At 45.6% G+C, this 22,444-nt stretch overlaps 1 protein-coding gene across 6 annotated transcripts in view; it reads right to left on the bottom strand.

Moving 5' to 3' along the window:
• The window catches only part of SIK3 (SIK family kinase 3), a 217,436-nt gene that overhangs the window by 27,945 nt on the left and 167,047 nt on the right, over positions 1-22,444 (bottom strand). For 5 of the 6 annotated variants that reach the window (XM_049621030.1, XM_049621050.1, XM_049621039.1 and 2 more), the window contains 7 exons: positions 21,293-21,417; positions 20,626-20,749; positions 2,704-2,822; positions 2,043-2,153; positions 1,659-1,802; positions 1,157-1,234; positions 601-710 (listed from right to left, as the gene is read on the bottom strand). In XM_049621030.1, the coding sequence (XP_049476987.1) occupies positions 601-710; positions 1,157-1,234; positions 1,659-1,802; positions 2,043-2,153; positions 2,704-2,822; positions 20,626-20,749; positions 21,293-21,417 (811 nt within the window). Of the gene's footprint in view, positions 1-600; positions 711-1,156; positions 1,235-1,658; positions 1,803-2,042; positions 2,154-2,703; positions 2,823-3,552; positions 6,027-20,625; positions 20,750-21,292; positions 21,418-22,444 lie in introns of those variants that run through there. The other variant, XM_049621072.1, reaches the window with a different exon arrangement.

The following is a 22,444-nucleotide window of genomic DNA, read 5'->3' as shown; positions in this document are numbered from 1 at the left end:
TTCCCAACAGAGTAGAGGAAATATCCAGAAAAGAGGTAAGGCTATTTTTAATGTTGAAAGTCTTCAAATGCAGAACAAACACAGACAGAGCCAGCCTTTGATACATTTCCCCTTGTGAGGGCATCATGCTAAGGGACTGTTTGGGGAAAATGTTTTGGGAAACTGGTACTTATTTGGTACGGTTTTGGATTCTTGTTCACTTAGTTTAATTCTTAACTTACATAAATTACGCCATATCATTAGTCATCCCTTCCTAGTTGAGTTTTACATTAGAACATGGAGTAAACAACATCTCTGAAAGACGTCAAACTCAGATGAATTTTAAGGGGTACTTTTATTTGACTTAGAGCCAAGTCAATGTGATGACTGCGATGACTCACAGCCATCTGTGAGCCAAGATGCTACCATGCTCTTCACCAAAGTATTGTGATTAACTGACATGATGGCGGCCATCGGCCTACCACGTATCTACCAGGGACACTGAACTGGGTACACACATGTCGTGGCCACTGGATTCGATCTCATCTGGGAAACACAATAAAGCAGGAAAAAGGAACCATGATAGGAACTCAGAGTCAGGGCTGTTGGCCAGATACTCACCGTGGGTCAGCCACACCCACTGTGTGCCTCCTCATTGACAAATAGCGGACCAACGCTTCAGGGGAGGGCTCTTCACCCTCATCACTGTCCAAGTTCAATGTCCCATCCGGCTGTGGTGGAAAGAAATACAATCAAATCAGAAATCAAAAGTAACTCAAAACAAATAATTAATTAAAAATTTTTTTTAAGCTTATTTATTTATTTTGAGGGAGGGAGGGACAGAGAGAGAGAGGGAGAGAGAGAGAGAGAGAGAGAGAGCGAGCATGCAGGGAGGGGCAAAGAAAGGGAGAGAGAGAATCCCAAGTAGGTTCTGCACTGTCAGTGTGGAGCCCGATGTGGGGCTGTGAGATTGTGACCTGAGCCAAAACCAAGAGTCAGATGCTTAACCAACTGAGCCACCCACACGCACCGCACCCCCCCACACAAATTTTTTTAATTAAAAAAAAAAAAAAAGAAAAGAAATGAAAGGTAATTCTAAATAAGAAGCCAGGAAAAGCAGCAAAAATATGGGGAAGAAAATGGTTTGGGCTGACACCCATCAGAGGTCACTACTCGCCTCCACAATCTGGTTCTCAGGGTTGATTAGCTGCACCTGGGGAACGCTGATGTTCATGGTGGCACCGGCCTGCTCCGCCTGGAAAGTGGTACAAATGTATATACCCTTACCTCAAGTGCTAGAGGGAAACAACAATGGTCTTTCAAAGGATTCTTGATTGCTTAAGTCTATGTTTCTACCTCTGAGTCTTTGGCTCTTCTGCCCTTAGGAGCTACAACAAGGAAGCATTCTTTAGAGAAAATAGTCTCTCTCAATGATTGACTGTTTCTTAAAAAAAAAAAAAAAAAAGTAACTCTTGTTGCCCATCCTGAGTACTGGAATATCTTTCCATCCTCTCTGTCAAAGAAAGGTTCTGACCTCTGCTTGACAAGGAAGAGATGACAGACGGGAGGGGATGGAGGTAAGGAAGAACAGAGTCTCTTAGACTTAGTGAGCAGTGGGTACCCATCCCTCCTCCCCCGTGTTACTTGTCCTGAATCAGGTCACTGGAGTTATTGCCCACCTGGACATTGACTGCTGCTTGAAAGGCCATGGCACGGGGCAAGCTAGGAGGCGCTCCGACACGCAGGGTTTTGTGTCTCTTATGTCGATCACATAGCAGGCTGTAGATTGCACTATAGTGATCGTAGGCATCCGATCTTAATGACTAACAAGAGAGAAGGGAAAAGAGTAGAAAACCCTGGTGAAATGGCATGTCAGTAACCAAAACCCTTTCAATGGTACAGGAGAAGACCAAGCATCTCCTGGTCAAGGCTCCCTGAGGGGCAGAGGAAGAACAGGAAGAAAACAAACAGACTAAAGTTCCCAGGAAGGGGAAAACGTGGAAAGGGCAGGACAGAGGGAAAGCGGCTACACTTTACTTTGTTCTCCACTCCTTTAGAGATACCTGGAGTGTCCGTTCTTTGTCCAGTCCCATGTCCTCCATGGCCAAGAGGACTTCCTCGTTCAGGGGATCAATCTGTCTTTCTTCCTTTAATTGCTGGCATTCAGCTATTAACTGTAACATTAAAAAAAGGCAAGCTATCAAAGCCCCAATTCACCATGTCAAGATGGCATACCGTATATAATAAACAGGCTGTTCCATGCCCCCTAGCTTGGGATATTTTTGGCCTCAGACAACCCTGAGCAAGCAAGTCCTAGATACTCAGCTGCAGGCAGACAAGATCTCCATTTTCCTGAGGTCCTTTGGGATGGCCATAATGGTTTAAATAAAGGTATGCTACGGAAGCCACCGAACCGAACACACAAAGACAAGAGGAAGGAGATACCCCATGGCAGATGAGCAGCAAGAAATGTGGGCTGTTTCGACAGCCAAGGAGGGACTATGATTTGGGGACAAGCAGGAGGGACTGGTATCACTCTTCTCCAGCAACTCAGCTGGTTAAAAATTCCCTCTTGCTGGCATGCATCCCTTGCTGCTTGAGTAACACACAACAGTCTGTTCCCAGCACCCATCTTTTTGGGTCCTGGCCTGATTACGATCTCAGGCAAAAGGGACGGCTGGAGCTCTAAGGGGAGCTTCCTGAGGCAAGCAGCACCCAGCTCACCCTGTCAAAGTTGGGATCGGCGTCCCCTAGCTTCATCCACTTGTGCTTGCAGATCTGCTCCATCGAGAGGCGTTTACTGGGGTCTAACACCAGCATGTGGCGGATCAGGTGCTCACACTCTGCAACAGACAAGAAGAGCTCAGTCTCTTGTTCAGTCCCTTGTTCAGTCTCAACAAGGGAGGTACCCATGCAGCCGAGGAGCTCGAGGCAAGGCAAGCAGATGGATTTTCCAGCTCCTTGCTTCCAATTTGTCTCTCTTGCTCCTTACCTCACCACTTACTCCACAAGGGACTGGGCAAAGGCAGGAAGAGGCGGAGGATAGAGGCAGTGGGGTTAATACCTTCGTTAAAAGTCTGACCAGACAGTCTAGGGATAATCCATGAGTTTCATTTGTTTATATGATGTACAGCCCAACTTAACACAATTAATGAATAATGGAGTGTCCTCTAAAGAGATACAGTATCTTACGAAGTTCTCAAAACATTTAGTTCTACCTTCCTATATATATTACTACGTGCATACTAATGCTTCTGGCGTGGTGTCCAGAGCGCTCTTCCAGCCTCAAAATCCAAATTTCCAGTGGTCCAAGGTGTCGGAGGAGAGGCACAGGACACTCCCTACCCCACACAGGAACTCTGTTGCTTGCCTTACTTATCATCTTCTCGATGTTTACCTAAACACTCACAAGGGCACACAACTGGGCTCGGGACTACGGAGATTCAGATGAGTATTTTCTTGGATGGCTCATACTACATATTATGTTACAGAAAGTGCAATGGACTCACGATCAAGGAACCTATATTCTGATTTCAAAATCAGAAACCCTCTAAGTTTTGTCATCTGCAAGCTGGGGGTATTGAGGACGACGCGGGAGTAGTGCTTGTGTCGAAGACGGCGGCGATGATAAGAAGAGCAGTACTAACACACGGTCTCTGGAGCCTGGAACAACTCCTCTTCTCTCACCTCATCCCCACAGCAGTCCTAAGCAGGAAGGCACTATCGTCACTGCCGTTTTAGAGATGGTAAAACACAGGCACGGAGAAGTCAAGACACGTGGCCGAGATCACACAGTGAGTCAGATCCCAAAGCTGACAGTCTGATGCTTCGGCTGGCACCATTTAACCACGCGCCATGCTGCCTCTGGACTGCGCATGGCTGTGGACGGGACCCGAGCTCCTGAGCCATTCATTCAACATCCTCGTCCAGGCTACCATCATCTCTTGCTTAGACTCCTGCAAAAGTCTCCTAGCTGGTCTTTCCACTTCCACCCTTGCTCCCTGACAATTTGGTCTCCAGGGAGAAGCAAAGGGCCTGTGTCTAAGACATAAATCTGAGCTAGCACGACCTCGCCTACAACTTTCCAGTCTCTTCCCACAACCAGAGAATGAAGTCCAAAGTCCTGGACCCAGAGGCCACCATCTCTGCCCCTGGCCTCACATTCTGCCACACTCCCTCTGCTCACGGAGCTCCAGCGGCACCGGCAATCTCTCTGGGCCGTGCCCGTGCTTAGCACACTCCCCACGGTAGCCTTTGCACTTGCTGCTTCCTTGGACCTTCACACCGCTGGCTCCTTGCCACTCAGGAGAGAACTTAAATGCCCCTTGCTCAGAGAGTTCTTCCCTGGCCACCAACTCAGTCTAAAGTGGGCCTCCGGTCACTCTAGCCCACCACACTAATTCCCTCCACACAAATGACTTCTTCCGAAACCATCTTATTTACTTCTTTGTTGTCCAGCTACCCCGACCACAGTGTAAGGCCCAGGTCTTTCTTAGCGATGTTTCCAGTATCAAACCCCCAAGAGCAGAGATGGTTTTCATACCTAAAAGGAGCTGAATCAATAGCTATGGAGTATATGAATATTTACGGAAATCCTAATCAAACAAGATTATGTTCGTGAAAATGCTTTTTAAAACTATAGTTCTGGGGAGGGGGGTGAGGAGGTGGATAAAATAGAGGAAGGGGGATAAAAGGTACAAATTTCCAGTTATAAAATAAGTAGGAAGCAAAGAAGCAATATGCAGCATTGGGAGTACAGGTAATGATAGTGTTACAACTTTAGGGGCACCTGGCTGGCTCAGTCAGAAGAAGAGCGAGCGACTCTTAATCTTGGGGTTGGGAGTTCGAGCCCCATGCTGGGTGTGAAGATTACTTAAATAAATAAAAACTTCAAAAACATAGCGTAGCAACTTCACAGGGTCACAGATGGTAGGCAGCTAGATTTCTTGTGGTCACTGGTAATGCACACAAATGCTGAATCACTATGTTGTACTCCTGAAACTGCTACGGTATGTTAGTGACACTTCAATTACAAAAAAGATACTTAAAAAAAAAAAAAAAAAAAACCTGTGAAATTCCCTGTAAGATAAAGGTCTCAAAACCGTCTGTTTCCATTTCATTACAGCGGTCCCGAAGATAAAACTGGCCGGTGGTAAGAGCAAGGACAAATCGGTGCTGATTTTAAGACTTTCTGTATACAAGTCACTGTGCTTACCAACTTTATTTCATTGAATCTTCACAACAGTCCTAAATTAGCTTCTATTATTAGCCCCCTTTATAAAAGAGGAAACACGGGAACGTGCTCAACACTGCAGAGTAACGGCAGGGCTGGGACTAAACAGATATGCTCTCGACCACCCTTCATGTGGATATTAATTCTGTTTGATGTATTTTTCCGGAGTGAATTCAACTCTGCAGCCCCACAGTTTCTGCACCATTGGCAAACACTGTTCTAAATCACCATCTTAAAAGGAATACAGAGAATAATTAAGACAATTTATTCAATTTTAAATTTACTCTAACTTTGAAAGAAAATACAAAAAGGAAGGTCCCTATATCAAAATGATTTTAGAGCAGGCACCAACTTGTTCTTGCCTTATAATTAAAAATATAGTCAAACGCAGCGTAGACCCTAAAACCTGTAGGTTTAGGAAAGAACCTAGGAAACAGAGTACACGCCATCCACATTACACTTGTATTAAAATTATGTTTCCAGGGGAGCCAGGCTATACCCCACAAGTGCAGCAATGGTACAGATTACAAATATCTTTGACACACACCTTTATGATCTGCTATCACCTGGGAGGGAAAACATGTTCTTAATTTAAAAAGTTACTACAAGTAAAGACCCCCAGGTAGTGGGGAGGCCTGTGCCGGATTCGAAAGCGGTGAAGTTATGGTTAGGGCCTCTAGATGGCACTCTTCTGTCTTCTTTCAGTTTCCACACAGTGTGTGGTGCATGAAAGGTGAGTCCTCTACCAGATGACCGAGTCAGAAAGACGTTCAGTTACAGGCTTGCTTTAAGACAGGATTTCCAAGGTAGTTTCCTTAAAAACAAAAGAAATCGACACCAATATAATCAGCCTTGCTTTGAAGATGTAGCTAGCTCATTTCGGGATCCTGAAATCTGTATTCAGCCATCCTTCATCACTATTTGATTTCAGATGCCTTGGAAATTCCCCAGAAAAATGCGAACAAGAATTTATACACACAAAAATTGCACGTAATTTCGGTCTGTTCAAGGAGCCCCCAAATCATGCCACGGGTTTCTCTGAAGTCTACGGGTCCCAGGTTAAGGCTTCTTGGTGACAGTGAAAATACCTAAGAGACCAGAGTTTTTATCACGTGTGCCCTCCAGAATATCCAGCGTGCAAAGGAACAGAAATCTCACTTTCCATGTGTTGCACAGATGGTAAAACATGACAAAATGCAGAAAGCCAGATATTATCATCAACTCCTACTTCCTACATAGCTCGTGAAATTCAATTCAAGCTAGATTTGAACACACCATTCTACAGAAAATATGGACAGAGGGTGAAGACAAAGGCAATCAATGCCCCAAACCTACTTCCACAATAAACCACGGGACAGTCGATTCAAATGAGTGGAAAGAAGACAGGGCCTCAGATCAGAGGGCACACACATCAACTTTTCCAGCTGCCAAAGTGCTCTAGTTTAATGTTAAAAACGGCCCCATCCCTGGATCCCTCCCTTGGACAGGCAAGGAGACCGAAGCGCTTCTTAGTGCTGGTGTGCGCCAGCCCAGTGAGGGGTCCCTGCAGCCGGCTCAATCTGCCCCGTGCAGGACCCCGACCCCGACCCCGACCCCGGCAGTGTGAATGGCCGTGGGCCCTGAAACTCGATCTGCCCACAGAACGCTAACAGGGATGCTCCGCTCAGGCCCTACCCTGCAGCACTGACGGGTGTCTGGATGACTCTCTGGAGAGAGAGCTGCTGGATGGGCTGGGTCCTCAAATGGGAATTAGTGGAGACTGCCAGCGCAATTCCATCTGAGAGGACCGGGTCTCGAACACCTTCCTTCTTTTTGAAACTTGATAATAAACAGTTTTCTCTAAGGGGTTGAAAGTATTTGGCCTGGGGAGTGGAGGGGTGGGGGCGCTAAAGTAAAGGATGAGGAAGGGGAATTAAAAACCAAGGTCAAATTCACCAAAGAGAGTTAAAGGAAATTTCGAGGCCAGGAGAAGAAATGAAAACTCAATTTCTGGACTCAAAGTCTGAGAACATGGCCCCTGAAGACAGGTGAAAGGCTACGGGGTTGATCTACCCTGGAGAAGAGAAGGTGTGTGTGCAGCAGCCAGGGGTGTACAGGGTGTCCCTCAAGTATGGGAAGGGCTTTTATAAAGAAAACAAAGTGGATTGACACCATGCTGCTCCAGGGGGCTGGATCGAGATAATCAGGAAGTAGCAAGTTCACTTTGGGACACATCTTTCTAATTGTGAGACTTGATCCAAACTCCTGGGCCAGGGTCTTAGGGATCTGAGGAGGGGGCCTCTCAGGGGAGCGAGAAGGGCCGTCAGGTGAGCAGGGCCACACGTGCAGTACGGCTGATGTTATATCCACCGTTCAGGTTAGTGTTCTGAGTAGGAGTTCGCTTGCAAAGTTAAGTCCAGAAGCAACCAGGTAGGATGAACTCCTCAGTCCCCCTCCAGGCCTGAAAACCATGTAACTGTGAAAAGGGAATGATCCGCGTCCTGTGAAATAGCATCATTATCACCAGACACGTTTAATCAGAGGCCGGCACCTGAGATGTCATCAGAAGGGCTCCCAGCATGATGCGAGGACAGAGCCAGGGTCTGCCTGAGCTGTGCGGCCACAGCGCCTACCACACCCGACACGGAACACGCCCCCCAGAATGCCGACACGGGACTGGACTACGAGACGCTAGACGAGCCGGCCACCGCTCCTTCAAACAACCTTCCTCATCGGATTCTGAGAAATCGCAACAGAACGGGCCTTCTCCACGCTTCACACCACAAAGAGCAGACAACTGTCATTTTGTAGCAGACTGAGATGTGGCAGTGTTTGGGGGCAAAAGCCTAGCTCAGACGGTTTCCAGGGCTTTTCCCTGCAGCTTTAGGGTCCTTTGTCTCACACAAAGTTGAGTTACGGGGTCCCTAACTCACTGATGTTCTCTGAGAATATAACCTGTGAATCAGACGGGCACTCGAGTAGACATCTGCGTGCAGGCGGGGCCTCAGCATCGAGGTTCTGTTGCAATGAAATAAAACAACACCTAGCAGCTAAGTCTTCTCCATAAACCCTGTGGATGTGCCTGCAAGAATTAACACTGTATCTTTTGCACGTTAACAGGGTGAGGGTGAGAGAAAAGAGTCAAAACCACCATAGGGAGAGAGAGAATGCAAGATTAATAGACCAATTCCTTCAAAAATACGATTTAATAATAATTACTAACATTTACTGAGCACTTAGAGGCTAGGCAGAGTAAGAAACACTTGAAGTTAATTAAGCATTTAATTCACAAACGCCTATTACCATCATATCCATTTACAGATAAAGAAATTAAAAATCACAGAAGTTAAGAAACTTGACCTGAATATAACAGGCAAAGCCAGGATACAAATTCTGGTCAGTCTTACTCCAAGGCCAGAGTTTGTAACCCATATAGCACCTAAAATAAATTGATGCTTGATGTTCTACCTAGTAGCTAGCATGTCCTTAAAAAAAGCAAAGCAAATCAATTTTCCTTTTCTGATAATCAAATGCCATGTAATCACCACGGGTTCCATCATGATAGAGGCACCTACAAGCCAAGTTCATAAAACATTCATGGTCAGGAGGCTACAAACTAACTGGCAAACAACATCGAGGGAGAATGGCGAGTTGGATGGTGATGATTTCACTGCTCCAGCCAAGAGCAAACTCCGTGTACACACTCTTGTTGCTGGTGCTGATGGAGCCTGCTGGAAAGCCAGAAACAATAGGGTTCCTCAACCCAGGCGCCACAGACAAGGAGAAGGGGTGGGCAGGGATCTGCGGAACTGAATCATCAGAATCTTCAGGCCGATCCTACAGATGGAGGGAATGCCGACCATCGCCAAAGCCCTTCATGTGATGCCAAAGTATGGGACAGGGCAAGGCGATCACTTTCAGCTCTGAGGGCAGAGGAGTGGTCTGAAAGAAATTGAGTCATAGATTCTTTCTGACCACATAAAACTGCTTTGAGCCAGGGGAACAGAAGACATCTGTGTGCCAGGAGGCATGGGAAGAATGCAAGGAAGAAGCAATTACTCGGGAAATTCCTGTTTCTTCCAGGTGCTTGGAGGAAGGGGACACGAGAAGGCATCTCACGTGAGGACATTCTGGTCGAGACCAGGTGTGTTCAAAGGTAATTCCAAAGCACTCAGCCCGAGAGTTCTTTATCTTCAATAATTGTAACAAACTTAATAAAATGTTTAATTCCCCAGCACAATTCCAATTGCAAAGAGGGCTCTATTTTTCTCAAATCTCAAAATCCGGAACGGAAACACAAATAAATTGGCTACTAAAGTCTCTAAGACGTCTGCTGCCTGGAAAATGAATAACCTTGTAATTTTTTTTTTTTTTTAATTAAATGGCACGAAAGTCTTAACGCTTTTTGGAAGAAGGACACTATGTCATATACTGTCAGATTCTGTTAGCCATTTGCCTTGCCTAGCTTGGGTACCAGTCTGGGGGAGAAAAGATACTATGATAGCAGACAAATTGGACAAGACAGATGAATGGTCCACAAGGACAGTCTCTGGATGGAGCCATATGGCTTTGACCAGAGTCCTTACTGTACATATTCTGGACTGACACATGTTTGTGCCTCACAAGCTCCTCTTTAATGCTATCTGCCTTTCCCCAAAAGGAAAACCATGCACAAAACATACGGTTCTTCATAATGAAAAGAAAATAGAGTCTGTCATCATGTCCTAGTCCTGTCTTAATCACAGCGAAAATAGTGTGTCTGTCTTATAACATTATGAGCCTATAGAAATAACTAAAGAGTAAATCAAAAAGAAATCAGAGGTGTTTTTGCCAAGACATCTTCTTTTGGTTAAGAAGCTGGCCTGAGTTAGGGACCCTCGCTCTGCCCAAAGACAAAGACCTAGAAGTGACATTTTTTAAATACACCCAAGGAAACCCTGTCCTTGTCAGCTGTCAGCTAAGGTCAAACCTACTTTATATGGTGACTATTTTAAAATCTAAACACAGTAGACAAATGGTCTTGAAATAAGACATTTATTTCTATGTGTAAATACACTGAATATGCTACCCTATAGATGCATTCAGAGACTGCATAAATGTTAAACACAATCATGCAAAACCCATGTTTTTGGTGTTGTTGCCGTGAAATTTTGTTATACTGCCTATTGCTGGAACAATGGTGCTGTAGGGATCGGAAGGCTTTTTATTCCACAAATTCAACTGTGAAACATTACCGTCACAACAGAAATATATAAACATCCCCAACCTGAAAATTAGTTAAGGGGGTTTATTTAAAGAAATAGGCAATACCACAGTTTTACATAACCAAAGAAAATACGTGTTCTTGAAATTAACTGTAATGGAACCCAATCTACAACAGTGTTGGCTGTAATTAGATGACTCATAAAAAACAAGCATTGAGATCAGCTCCTCTTGTGTTAGAATGGCATTGAGGAAAAAAAAAATGTCTTGTTTTGAAATCATTTGCTTTCCATTCTTTTGGGGAAAGAAAACTGGGAGTCCCAGGACTGAAGTATTCAGTAAAATTCCTAGGAGAACAGTCCAACAGTATGAGGTCAGACAAGAAAATGGAGAGTGCTGGATCTGAATACAGATCCCAGCACCACCAGTTTCTGCAAATTGTTATCAGAATGTTCTGGAATAAATGTTAAGTTCCTTATAACTAAACCCTGTGAGACACGTTCTGTGGCTGAACACAGAGGCCCAAGGAAGGTAGCCTGGCACAAGTGAGCAAATAGAGATGGGGCCGGTCAGAAAATCTTCTTGGAGGGAATGAATAAGCTTAGGAGGAGAAACTTTTCTCTTTGGTATCAGCAGTTTTTCCAGACTGATGGGAAAACAAGTGGGTGGCCCATGTATCTCCATTTATTAGAAAACCACCACCTCTTTCTTGAACTTTCCCTGGGTGCTAGTTTTCCTAGGTGGCTGGGATGCTGCAGAATGAAGCTTCAGAGATCAGGGGGTTTTGGCTTACAGGCTGGAGAGGCCGACAATCATCTCCGGCCCCGACCTGGGAGACACCCCGCCGGCTAGAGGGTCTCACTAGAGGCTGTCCTGTTTGAGGTTCACGGTAGAAAAAGTTTTTGTTGCTTGTACTGTCATAGCATTATTCAAATAGGTTTTTGAGTACTAACGTCAATCCTTAGAGAAGAACAAAATTCTGCCTTAGTTTTACTCCAGAGTTCAATGTAGAGTACATTATACTAACTCTTTTTTCAATACATAATCCAGATGTACATGGACAAAGGTATCCGTCCCAGGACTCTCTTGACACCTGGAATAACTCGGCAGATGCGTACTTCTTGGGAATTCAAATACCATCAAAGACAGTCAGGTGGTTTCTGAAGCCAGACTGCGAGTGTTCAAATCTCGGCTCTGCCGCTTACCAGCTGTGTGATTTGGGGTATGTTACTCAACCTCACCATGCTTCAATTTTCCTGCTTATCAAATGACAGTAGTCAGCCTACTTCACGGGGGTAGTTCTGAACATAAAATGAGTTAATGCAACAGCGCCTGGTCCAAAGAAAGCGTTCAATGAATGTTAGGTATCACCTAAACCTCTGGAGTCCTTCCACTTAGAACTTCCTCCCTTTCTCTACTTTCCTCCAAGGGGTAGACATAAGCTCGGAGACGGTTTGCTTGAAAGTGAGAATAATAAGTAAGGCAGCACCAGTCTTTACCCATGGTTTCCCATTATGATAGGTAAAATTAGGGGACGCCTGCTTAACTCTGGAGTAGATCCAGCCTCCTCCCTGACACCATTTGTGATTTCTGCTTTCACGAACACGAAAGCGCCACACGGATGTTCTCACTGGCAGTGGAGTATACCCCAAAATGTATGAGAGCCGCCTTGAGGATGCTGAGCCCCTTCGGATATGGAGACTGGCGGGTGAGCGACTTTAATCTCCTGGCCCCGTCCCTCTAAGCAAAGTGCTTTTAGCCAAGCACGATGCTGTGCGGATGTTGATGAGGGAGCCAATCAGGGCAGAGCTGCTGCGTTGAAGTGCAAGCTTTTTGGCAGGGGCTGTACAATACAGTCTCCATCAGAAGCATTATGTAAGCCTGGGTCTTGTGTTCCCAGTGATAAAATGCTTATGCAGTATTACAATTAATTACGGCACAATGAAGTCTAATCAATAAGGACTCAAAAATATTGTCCGCAAGAGATCTCTCTGCGCTTGCTGTCACGGCAGGTTTTCCACTGCAAATTAATTTTCCTTCAGTTAAATAAATGACTGATCTTACAATATGTGCTAGCAGGTAGCATGACTGGTGAATAAGACAAACTAGGCTTTAGGAAGTAGGCCTCTGATGGTTTAAAAAAATATACTGGCACTTAATGAGTTTGGTGCTCGAGATATTTAAGTTGCTGGCTTTCCCTCAGTTGGGAGGGAGTGTCAGAGAAGCTGCCAACACATGTGGCCGGGCAACGGCTCATCTTCTGCGACAGCTCGAGAAGCCGCAAGTTTCAACTTTTAATCCTTCCATAATTTCGGCTCAAGGTTTTTCCCTGACCACTCTCCAGGAAGCTCTGAAAACTTTAATCCAAAAACACTGGTCTAGACTAACCTTATTTCACTTGAGACATAGGAAGCCAACCCTGTAATAGATCAAAACATTTTTAAAAGTAGAAGTCGCTTGCCTTGGTCATTCACGTAATAACCTATATAACAAAAGCGCGTAAGACCAGTGAATGATTTGGATCATCAGTGAATTACCTATCTGTTTAATAATAAAACCCAAGAGTCTGCTGTAAGATTCTACTGGTAAGTGGTGATCATTCGGTTTTTCACTAGGAAATATTTACTGAATGTTTATACACTACCAGGTGCTGACAGGTTTTATGGGAGATGATGACGTGTGGAACACCGTTCTGATATAAAGAAGCTTATATTCTAGGGGAGAGGGGAAAAGGGCACACATATAATTGTAAAACGAGGTGGTACAAAATTGTTCAGCCTCAAATAAACCCTCTTTTAAATTTATACGGCTATGCTCCAACTTGGAAGCACGTCTTCAGTGGATCTTGGGATGACCACGGAAGGAAGCCTGTATCCAACATATAAGACCAGGCATAGAAATATCCACTAATTGTGAGGACACTTCATTCCACACATTACTGACAATAAAGAGATGCTTAGAATTCCTGAACTAACTGTGTCCATCTGTAGAGCACGGACACCACACAGCTGCAGATATTCTGGAATTCGACTTAGCTAGAAGAAGCTAGATGGTGCGGCCTTACCCACTTGGCCTCCCGAGTGCTAATTTAGAAACCAATCGCGGCTCTGCCGGAGCGTCCAAATCCTTCAGGCAGAAAAGTGGATCGACTCAGCTCAAGCCTATGACAACAGCCTGAGAAAAGAAAGGATCTGGCTCTCTAGGACCTTCCTCGACCACGGTATCTTCTGTGGCACGGTAAGAGCCAAGCTGACAGGCTGGAAAGTAGCTGGCTCCAGCCTTAGACAAAGAGTTAACTCCGGCTCTGTGGTGAGGTGTCCCTGCACCCTGAACCTAGGGGTGTAAGCAGAAACGGGGCTCGGGAACAGACGCTGGGCTTCCTTCAGGTGATCTTGAAATTTTACGGCACTATCGTGTCTCAGCTACGAAAAGACTAAACGGCCTATGAGTTCATTTTCTCCTACGCCTTGTCCTTTTGACAGCGTTGTCTGCTGGGCCGTGGGATTCAGGCCCATGCTATTAGGCAAGGCCAAGCACATGTACGTCCCTGAGGGCAGGAGAGCTCATCCTGGTAACACAGCAATTGTCTCCTCATTTCCTAGGCTGGGTTGTTTTTCCTTTTCTGTATTTAATTGTATGAAAATGTTTACTCCTACTTAGGGAATTACTTGTTCAGAATTAAAAAGTGGCCACCTTTAGGATAATAATGTTGACATTCTCTGAGCCTTTACACTTTCATGTTAACCTATATTACAAATATTAGTTCTTTCTACGTCCTTAAAATACTCTACAGTTTATTTCTAAGCACCGATAGACAATGTGGTTGACAGCACGGTCAGTTTTACCAGCTCCACTATCCGAAGCCAGCTCCGGTGAGGCTGGAGTAAAAATCTTCTGCTCTGGCGCAAAGGGGTGGGGGCAGAGGGCAGAGAGAATCCAAGCTGCTCGCAGGAAATACCGGGGACATTGGAAGAGCAGAGGAAGCGGTGTGTTTACCTCGCCCTTTCTTTGCAACGGTGTGGCGCGGTCAAACGAATACCGAATACAGGACCAAGTTAGTCATTTACTACCTGTGTGACTCCAGGCAGGTCAAGCCCCGCCTTCAAACCTCACTGGCAAAATGCTGAAATAGTACGTATCGATGCCAATTCCAGAGCAAAGTTATATAGCCCAAATCAGATCAAGTATAAGAAATATTTTGTAAACTCAAAAGCCCTAAAGAAATGTAAATCACTATTACTGCTATTATTATTATTTGAATACAAGTGTACATGTTGGAGGTGTTGTGATAGTTAGCATTTTAACGAACCTAGGTAGGCATCCATTCATTTAACAAATATTTACTGAGTGCCTACTAGGACCCAGGCGTTGTCCTAAGCCCTAGGAATACAGCAGTGAACAAAATTTTATTGCAGTCAAGAGGCAGTGGGGATAGGGACACAATGAACAAGTGAGGTCAGGCAGTGGTCCTTGCCGTGTAAAAAAAAAAAAATGAAGCAGAGGGGCGCCTGGGGGGCTCAGTCGGTTGGGCGTCCGACTTCGGCTCAGGTCGTGATCTCACGGTCCGTGCGTTCGAGCCCCGTGTCGGGCTCTGTGCGGAGAGCGCAGAGCCTGGAGCCTGCTTTGGATTCTGTGTCTCCCTCTCTCTCTGCCCCTCCCCCACGCACGCTCTGTCTCTATCAAAAAATGAATTTAAAAAAAAAAATGAAGAAGAGTTCTGGAAAGAGAATGATGAGGGGTAGTCAAAAAGCACCTCTCAGAGGGGACTTTTAAGCAGAACCCTCATGTGAAATGAGGAAGCAAGCCTGTGTGAATATTTGAAGGAACGGGGATGTTCGTGCTTGGCGAGTGTGACAAACAGCAAGGATGCCTCAGTGACTGGCACTCAGAACCCATGGTGACCAGTAGCAGGAAATAAGATTAAAGAGGAGGGCCAATCATGGCTGTACCTCGTTGGCCATCATGATAATGGCTTTTTGAACTTTATTCTAAGTGCAAATGCAGGCCAGGGGAGGATTTTAAACAGGACTCTATTTCCTATTTCCTATTTCCTAAGTCCTGTTACATGCCAGATACTATGGGAGGATGTAGACAACTGTGAAAAAAACACACTTCATCTTTATTTTCTCTAAGCTTGGTCTGGTGTGGAAGATGTGCAATGAAAGAAGTAATTACAATAAAGTTTAGTAAGTCCCATGATAAAAGAAAAAAAAAAAAAAAAAAAGCCCAGATCCGAAGACTGGTAGAAATTACCTCATTTCTTTTTCTAGCACATCTAATTTCTTATTCTAGAACAGAGGAGTGGGTGGAGTCGGGCTAGGGGAGGAGGAAGCATTCCGGGCAGAGGGAACTGTTCTAAAGCACATCATTTGTCCTGGGAACTAGAAGGAAGTCGGGCTGATTAGGTATAGAAAGGAAGTTGGGGTCGAAAAGACAGGCAGGCACTGGGTCATAAGGTATTTCTAGGCCACTATTTTTCAAATAGCAGTCACGAGATCAATCTAGGAAGTTATAATCGGCATTTTTTAATGTAAAATATACTGGGGTGCACTGCACATCATAGTAAGGGCATGTGTTGTTTTTTTTTTTTTTTAAAAAAAACAACCACCTCTGTTCAGTAGTATGGATATCTGTGTGTTCCAGGTCAGAGTATAACACATTATTTACTATAGTCATGGTCAAAGTGTTTGAAAGTCAATGCTCGTGCCACATTAACCAGTGAACTTTAGCCTAGAGGCAAGCCACTGGAAAGTTTAAGCTGGAAAATGGATTGATCAGACTTGTGTACGTGTATATGTTCACTGCTTGTTTCTATACATGTGCTCCTGTAGCAGTATTAGGAAGGGGCGAGACTGGAGCCAGAAATCCATTTAGTTGGCTATTTTTTTTTTAATTTTTTTTAATGTTTATTTATTTTTGAGACAGAGAGAGACAGAGCATGAACAGGGGAGGGTCAGAGAGAGAGGGAGACACAGAATCTGAAACAGGCTCCGGGCTCCGAGCTGTCAGCACAGAGTCCGACGCGGGGCTCGAACTCACGGACTGCGAGATCACGACCTGGGCTGAAGTCGGACGCTCAACCGACTGAGCCACCCAGGCGCCCCTAGTTGGCTATTTTTTAATCTAGGCAAGAGCCACTGCAGAAGATAGGTATGGAGGGTTGAATGGACAGGATCTGGTAACTGATCAGCTGTGGCAATGGTGAGAGAGGAGGGGGAATGAGGCTGGTTCCTGCCTTCTTCAGATGGTGATGCCATTCACTGAGATAGGGAACGAGGGATAGGGAGGGGGAGACTTAAGGTCGGTTTTGAAAATGTTTCTATTGATGTGAATTCAAGACATAAAAGTGAAGTTGATCAGTGGCTACAGGCTGGTTAGGTCACCCTTCGTCCCAAAGGAGAGGTCTGGGCCAGAGAGTTCATGGAACATTAACTGGGGACTGAGAGTCATGGTCATCACCGAAGCCATGGCGGTAAATAAGATGGCTCAGAATGATGGTGAAAAAGAAGAAAGCCTGAAAGGATGAACAGAGAAAGAGAAAACTGGGGGAGATGACAAAGAAGATGCATCCAGAGAGACAGGAGGAACACTGGAGGGCATGGCATCCGAGAGGCAGGGAGAAAAAAGTGTTTGACAAAGTAAGGAGTGACTCACCTATAAGAAAATACACAACCTGATTTAAAAATGGGCAAAACACTTGGACAGACAAGTCACCAAAGAAGACAGACTGATGGCAGACACCCATATGAAAAGGTGCTCCTCATCATACATCATGAGGGAATTGCAAATTAAAATAATGAGAAACCACTACTCATCTATCTATGAGCCTGTCAAAACCTCAAGCCCTGACAACACAAACTGCTGGGGAGGATGTACAGCAACAGGAACTCTCGCTCATTGCTGGGAGGAAGGCAGAAGGGCGCAGCCGCCTTAACAGACAGTTTGGCGGTTTCTTACAAAACCAAACATATTCTTCCATTTTATCCACAATCACACTTCCTCGTATTTGCCCAAAGGGTTGAAAACTTGTGTCCACACCAAAACCTGCCCAAGATGTCTAGAGCAGCTTTATTCACAACTGCCCAAACTTGGAAGCGACCAAGTCGTCCACTGGGTAAACAGATAAACTGGGGTATAGCCACACGACGGAATGTTATTCGGCATTAAAAAGAAATGAGCGATCGGGCCATGAAAAGACAGAGAGGAACCTTACATACATAGTACTGGGGATTCCAACTACTATGCATGACATTCTAGAAAAGGCTCAAGTTAACGATGGAGACAGTAAAATGATCAGTGGCTACCAGAGGTTGGGGGGAGGGGTAAACAGGCACCGGGGAGCTTTAGGGCAGTGGAACTGCTCTGTATGACAGCACAACGGTAGATACACGTCACCACGTATTTGTCCCAATTTACAGGACGTAAACCAAGGGTGAGCCCTAATGTAAACTATGGATTTGGGAGGATCATCTGGTGTAGTGTCAATGCAGGCTGATGGACTGTAACAGATACTCTTCTCCGGTGTAGACGCTGAAGGTGGGGAAGGCCGTGAGTGTGAGGGGACGAGGGTAGATGGCAACTGGCTACGCTTTGTGTTCACTTCTGCCGTGAACCTAATACTATGCGAACATAATACAGTTTACGTGTAAAAAAGAAAGAAAGCGAGGAGGGGTTAAGTGCTAACTACTGCTGGCCAGTCATTAAGATAAAGACGGAGGACATCCAGTGGATGACGGCATGATCACTGGTGGCCGGCCAGAGCCATCCACTGGACCTCGTCCCTGCTTCCTTTTATAGTAAAATTGGGAATGGCTGTGTCCGTTTCTTCTTGCTATTTCCCTCCCACTCCTTTTCTGTTGTAGCCACATGAATTCAGTTCTTGCTCCTGTCCCTCCGCCAACACTGTATGTCGAGGTCATCGATTAAGCTCCGCATTCCTAAATCCAATGAGCTCTCACTCATCTGTTCTGACCTGTCAGCAGCACCCCACACAATTCTTCACTCTCTCCTCCCTGAAACATTTCCTTACTTCTTTTCCAGGACCGCGGACCCTCTGGCTTGCCTCCACTAGCGATCCCTGTGCCAATCCTTCGTCTTCCTGATCTCTGTTAGTGCGTTCCAGAGATCAATCCCTGGGCCTCTTCCCTACAATCACTGCCTATAAAGCGATCTCATCTCTAGCTCTGAATGTTATCTCTACACTGATGGTTCCCAAATGGACATCCCTAGCCCGTGACTCTCAACTAACCTGCAGCCTTATATCCCAACAGCTTACACAGTATCTCAGCCTAGGTGGGTAACAGGCATCTCAAAAGACCTCCTCTAAAACATTTCTCCAAACAGTAAGTATTCTTCCCTAGCCATCCTCACCTCTGTTGGCAGGAAATCCATCCTTGGCAGCTGCTCAAGCCAAAACCCCTGGAGTTACCTTTAATTATTCTTTCCCTCACGTCAAATCCGACACAAGTGTTGTTGGAACTGGACTTGCCTAGGTTCAAATTCTAGTCCAACCACTTCGCAGCTGGGTTATCTTTGCAAAACTGCTAAACGTGTCCTGGCTTCCATTTTATCACTTGTAAAATGGAGGTGATAGTCTTACGTATCTCGTTGGTATAATAATGAAATGAGTCAATGTTTGTAAAATGCTCTGGCTGGTGCCTGCCACAAGATGCACTGTCTCCTGAATCTGACCGCTTCTTACCATCTCCACCTCCACACCCTGTCTGGGAACTAGCTGCCAGTGTCTCCCATTTGGATTATTGCAAAAGTCTCCCGCCTTCAGCCCCTAAGCCTTTTAACCAGGCAGAGCGGTCAAAGTGATTTTCTTAAAACAATATCACACTCAAAAGCTTTTGACATTTTTTTGTGTTTGAAAATGTTGATAATCAAAGTTAGGAAAAACACAAGTCAGATCAGATCAGATCAGTCCGCTGTTAAAACGCTTTGATTCTCTGCATTTTACTCTAAGTAAAAACTCAGGTCTTTGCACTAAGTGACTGGGCCCTCAAAGTAAGCTCCCCTTGCCTCTCTGATCTCATCTCTCTCTTGTCCCTGTCACTCCTTCCAAGCACAGACCCCCCACCCCTCTCCGCTCCATAAACACCAGCATGCTCCCTCCGGGCAGCCTCTGCACCAGCGGCCTCCGGGCTGCTCCCCCAGCTGGAAAGCTCAACTTCAGACCGCAGAGCTCACTCCCTCACCTTCTTTAAGTCTGTGCTGAAATGTCACTTTCTCAGTGACGGGGCCCCCTGGGTGTACCTTTTCAAATAACCTCCCCTCCCCACCAGCCCTGAGCCTTCTCTATTTTCCTTTTCTCACAGCACTTCTCATTATCAGACAGAATATTAGGCCATTAATTCTAAGGAGACTTAAAGTGAAATCTAGAAAAAGTTTCCTGTTTATTCAAAAATGCAATTCCCATGTGCTTCTACTGCGTCACCAACCACGGGCCATCCACTCTGTATGCTGTTGCTTATAGTGAAAACATGACGAAGTAAAACGAACTAGGTTGTTGACTGCACTGTTTCTAAACTGTTTTCATGTGCATATAAATGGTGATAAAACACTGCACATTCTGGGTGTGTGGTGTCTGTTTGCAAAGTGTTACATCTTTCCAAAAACTACTTACCCTACTGCCCACTCATTTAAAAAATACTTTTTTATTTGAGTCTGGTGGATAACTGTCACGCGAGTAGGAAATGCAGCAGCAGCAAGGCCGAAACGAAAAGCCTGCTCTATCCTTGTCCCTTACTGCCACATCTCTATGGGGCCCCAGGAAATGGAAATATCCTGAAAAAGGGTGGGAGAGGGGGAGAAAAGGACAGGGGTGAAACGGGAGTATTTACTGCCTCGCAACTATGTGATGGGCCCACTGACTCTTTCCATAAGTCACTTAACTTAGTCTTCGTAGTAACGCCCTCACGAACCTGCCAGCCACGTACACATGAGGAAACCAAAACTCAGACGGATTTAGCAATCGGCCACACAACACTAGCAGCTACATGCGGAGCCCGGAGCCAAACTCAGGCCAACTCGGGCAGGGCCCTCTGATGCCACAGTCTATACACTGTGTTGTTAGAGAACCTCGCTTCTGGAGACGCCAGTTCAGCCAACTGGAGCGAAGAAAGGTTGCCGGACGGGCCATGTGTAGTCTATCCCTCAATTCCTGCGTAACTCAGCTCGTGTAACTTTCCGTGAACCCAGTCACTGCTGTGTGCTGCTCACTCCCTTACCTGTGGACATAAAAAATGGGATGCGGAACTTTCCACTCAACACCCGGGCCCGCAGATTCTGCAGTGTGCTCCCATCAAACGGCAGGGCACCGCACACAAGCACATACAGGACGACTCCAAGGCTCTGCATCCCAAACAGAGAGGACACACAGTTAATCGCATCAGAGGAGACGGAAGAGGCCATTACAGCACGTGTGTGAGGATGACGGCGAGTCGTGCACAAGATGATGGAGCCACCTTTTCCCCCCGTCTGTGTGAGAAATAATACGGGCATTGGCCAGGCCAATCATCTTCAGGATAGCTAATGGTCTTCCTCGCTTCCAGACATTAATTTGGGGTAACACAACGAGAATTTCTCTCGGTACTCAACCTCTGGGGAGAAGGCAAGTGGCACCAACAGAGAAAATGTCTGTTCCTAGCGAGGGCACCCATCCGAGCTTGCTCTTGGGCTTTTTTTTTTGCAGATGCAAAAGGCAGAGCTTTTTTCTGTGGCTGGGTCCACCACACAAGAGCTGGAGGAAAGACTCTGCACCAAGAACCGGGAATTCAAAGAATACGGGTCAAGATCTCAATTCGCATGTGGCATTAGGGGTCACCCGGGGGGAAGACAGCTGTTAGCAAGCGAGGGTGAGGACCACCATGGGGTCTAAGAGAAGACAGTACATACCCAGATGTCCACTTTGGGACCATCATATTCCTTTCCTTCAAAGAGTTCGGGCGCGGCATAGGGAGGGCTTCCACACCAGGTCTTCAGCAGCTGCCCGGGAGTGAACAGGTTACTGAAGCCGAAATCTGCAAAGACAAATAGCTCATGTTATCTCAGCCCTGAACATACCAGCTTCTAGTCACTGAATAAAGGCTCTGGATCATGAAATTTGAGAATCAAATGTGAAAAGAGGATCCTGAGAGGGGCGCCTGCGTGGCTCAGTCTGTTAAGCGTCTGACTCCAGCTCAGGTCATGATCTCACGGCGCGTGGGTTCGGGCCCCACGTCGGGGTCTGTGCTGACAGCTCGGAGCCTGGAACCTGCTTCGGATTCCGTGTCTCCCTCTCTCTCTGCCCCTCCTCTGCTCATGCTCTCTCTCTCTCTCTTTCTCAAAATAAACACACATTAAATTAAAAAAAAATTTTTTTTTAAAGAAAAGAGGACTCTTAGAAATTACACAACCATGTGTTAACTAACTTGGATTTAAATTAAAAAATAATAAAATAGAAAAGAAATTATACAACCAGTCACTTGAACTTAAAACAAATCACAATGAAAGGGAGATACGGATGAGTTGGAACGCGAAAGATATCTGGCTGACTACAAGTAAACATGATGGGTTTATGTCAGCAAAACCAACACTGTTCCTTTCATAACCCATGCTGAGTGAAGCAAGCACACCTGTTCCTTTAAGAACAAAAACAATACTGGGTAGCGACTGGTGTTAAGACTGCATCAGAACCCGTAACTACACGTAAGCCCACTCACCCGGACCCAGAATTTTCATGTTATTTTTACTTCTTAGGACAAACACATTTATGACCACTAGAGACATACTGACTTGAAAACTTAGACAAAGTGACGTCATTATCATTAAGGTGGCTTATTCAAAAGAAAGAGTAGGCAACTTATTTACAAACTGAAACAGGAATGCTTACAATTCAACTCCAAGCCCTTTTGTGCTTCAACTGCCCCCTGCTTTTCTTCCCGTCCCACTGTTTTAAGAGAGAGCAGATGAGAGAGATGGGGAGCGGAGGAGGACTGGAGAAAATGGGCAAGGATGGCAGGCCAAAGGATAGACAGCCATTGAGTCCAGACACTTTCTTGTGTGCGC

This window comes from Panthera uncia, chromosome D1 (genome assembly GCF_023721935.1).
Source record: "Panthera uncia isolate 11264 chromosome D1, Puncia_PCG_1.0, whole genome shotgun sequence".
Classification (NCBI taxonomy): domain Eukaryota; kingdom Metazoa; phylum Chordata; class Mammalia; order Carnivora; family Felidae; genus Panthera; species Panthera uncia.
This window is presented reverse-complemented; position numbering and strand designations above follow the sequence as displayed.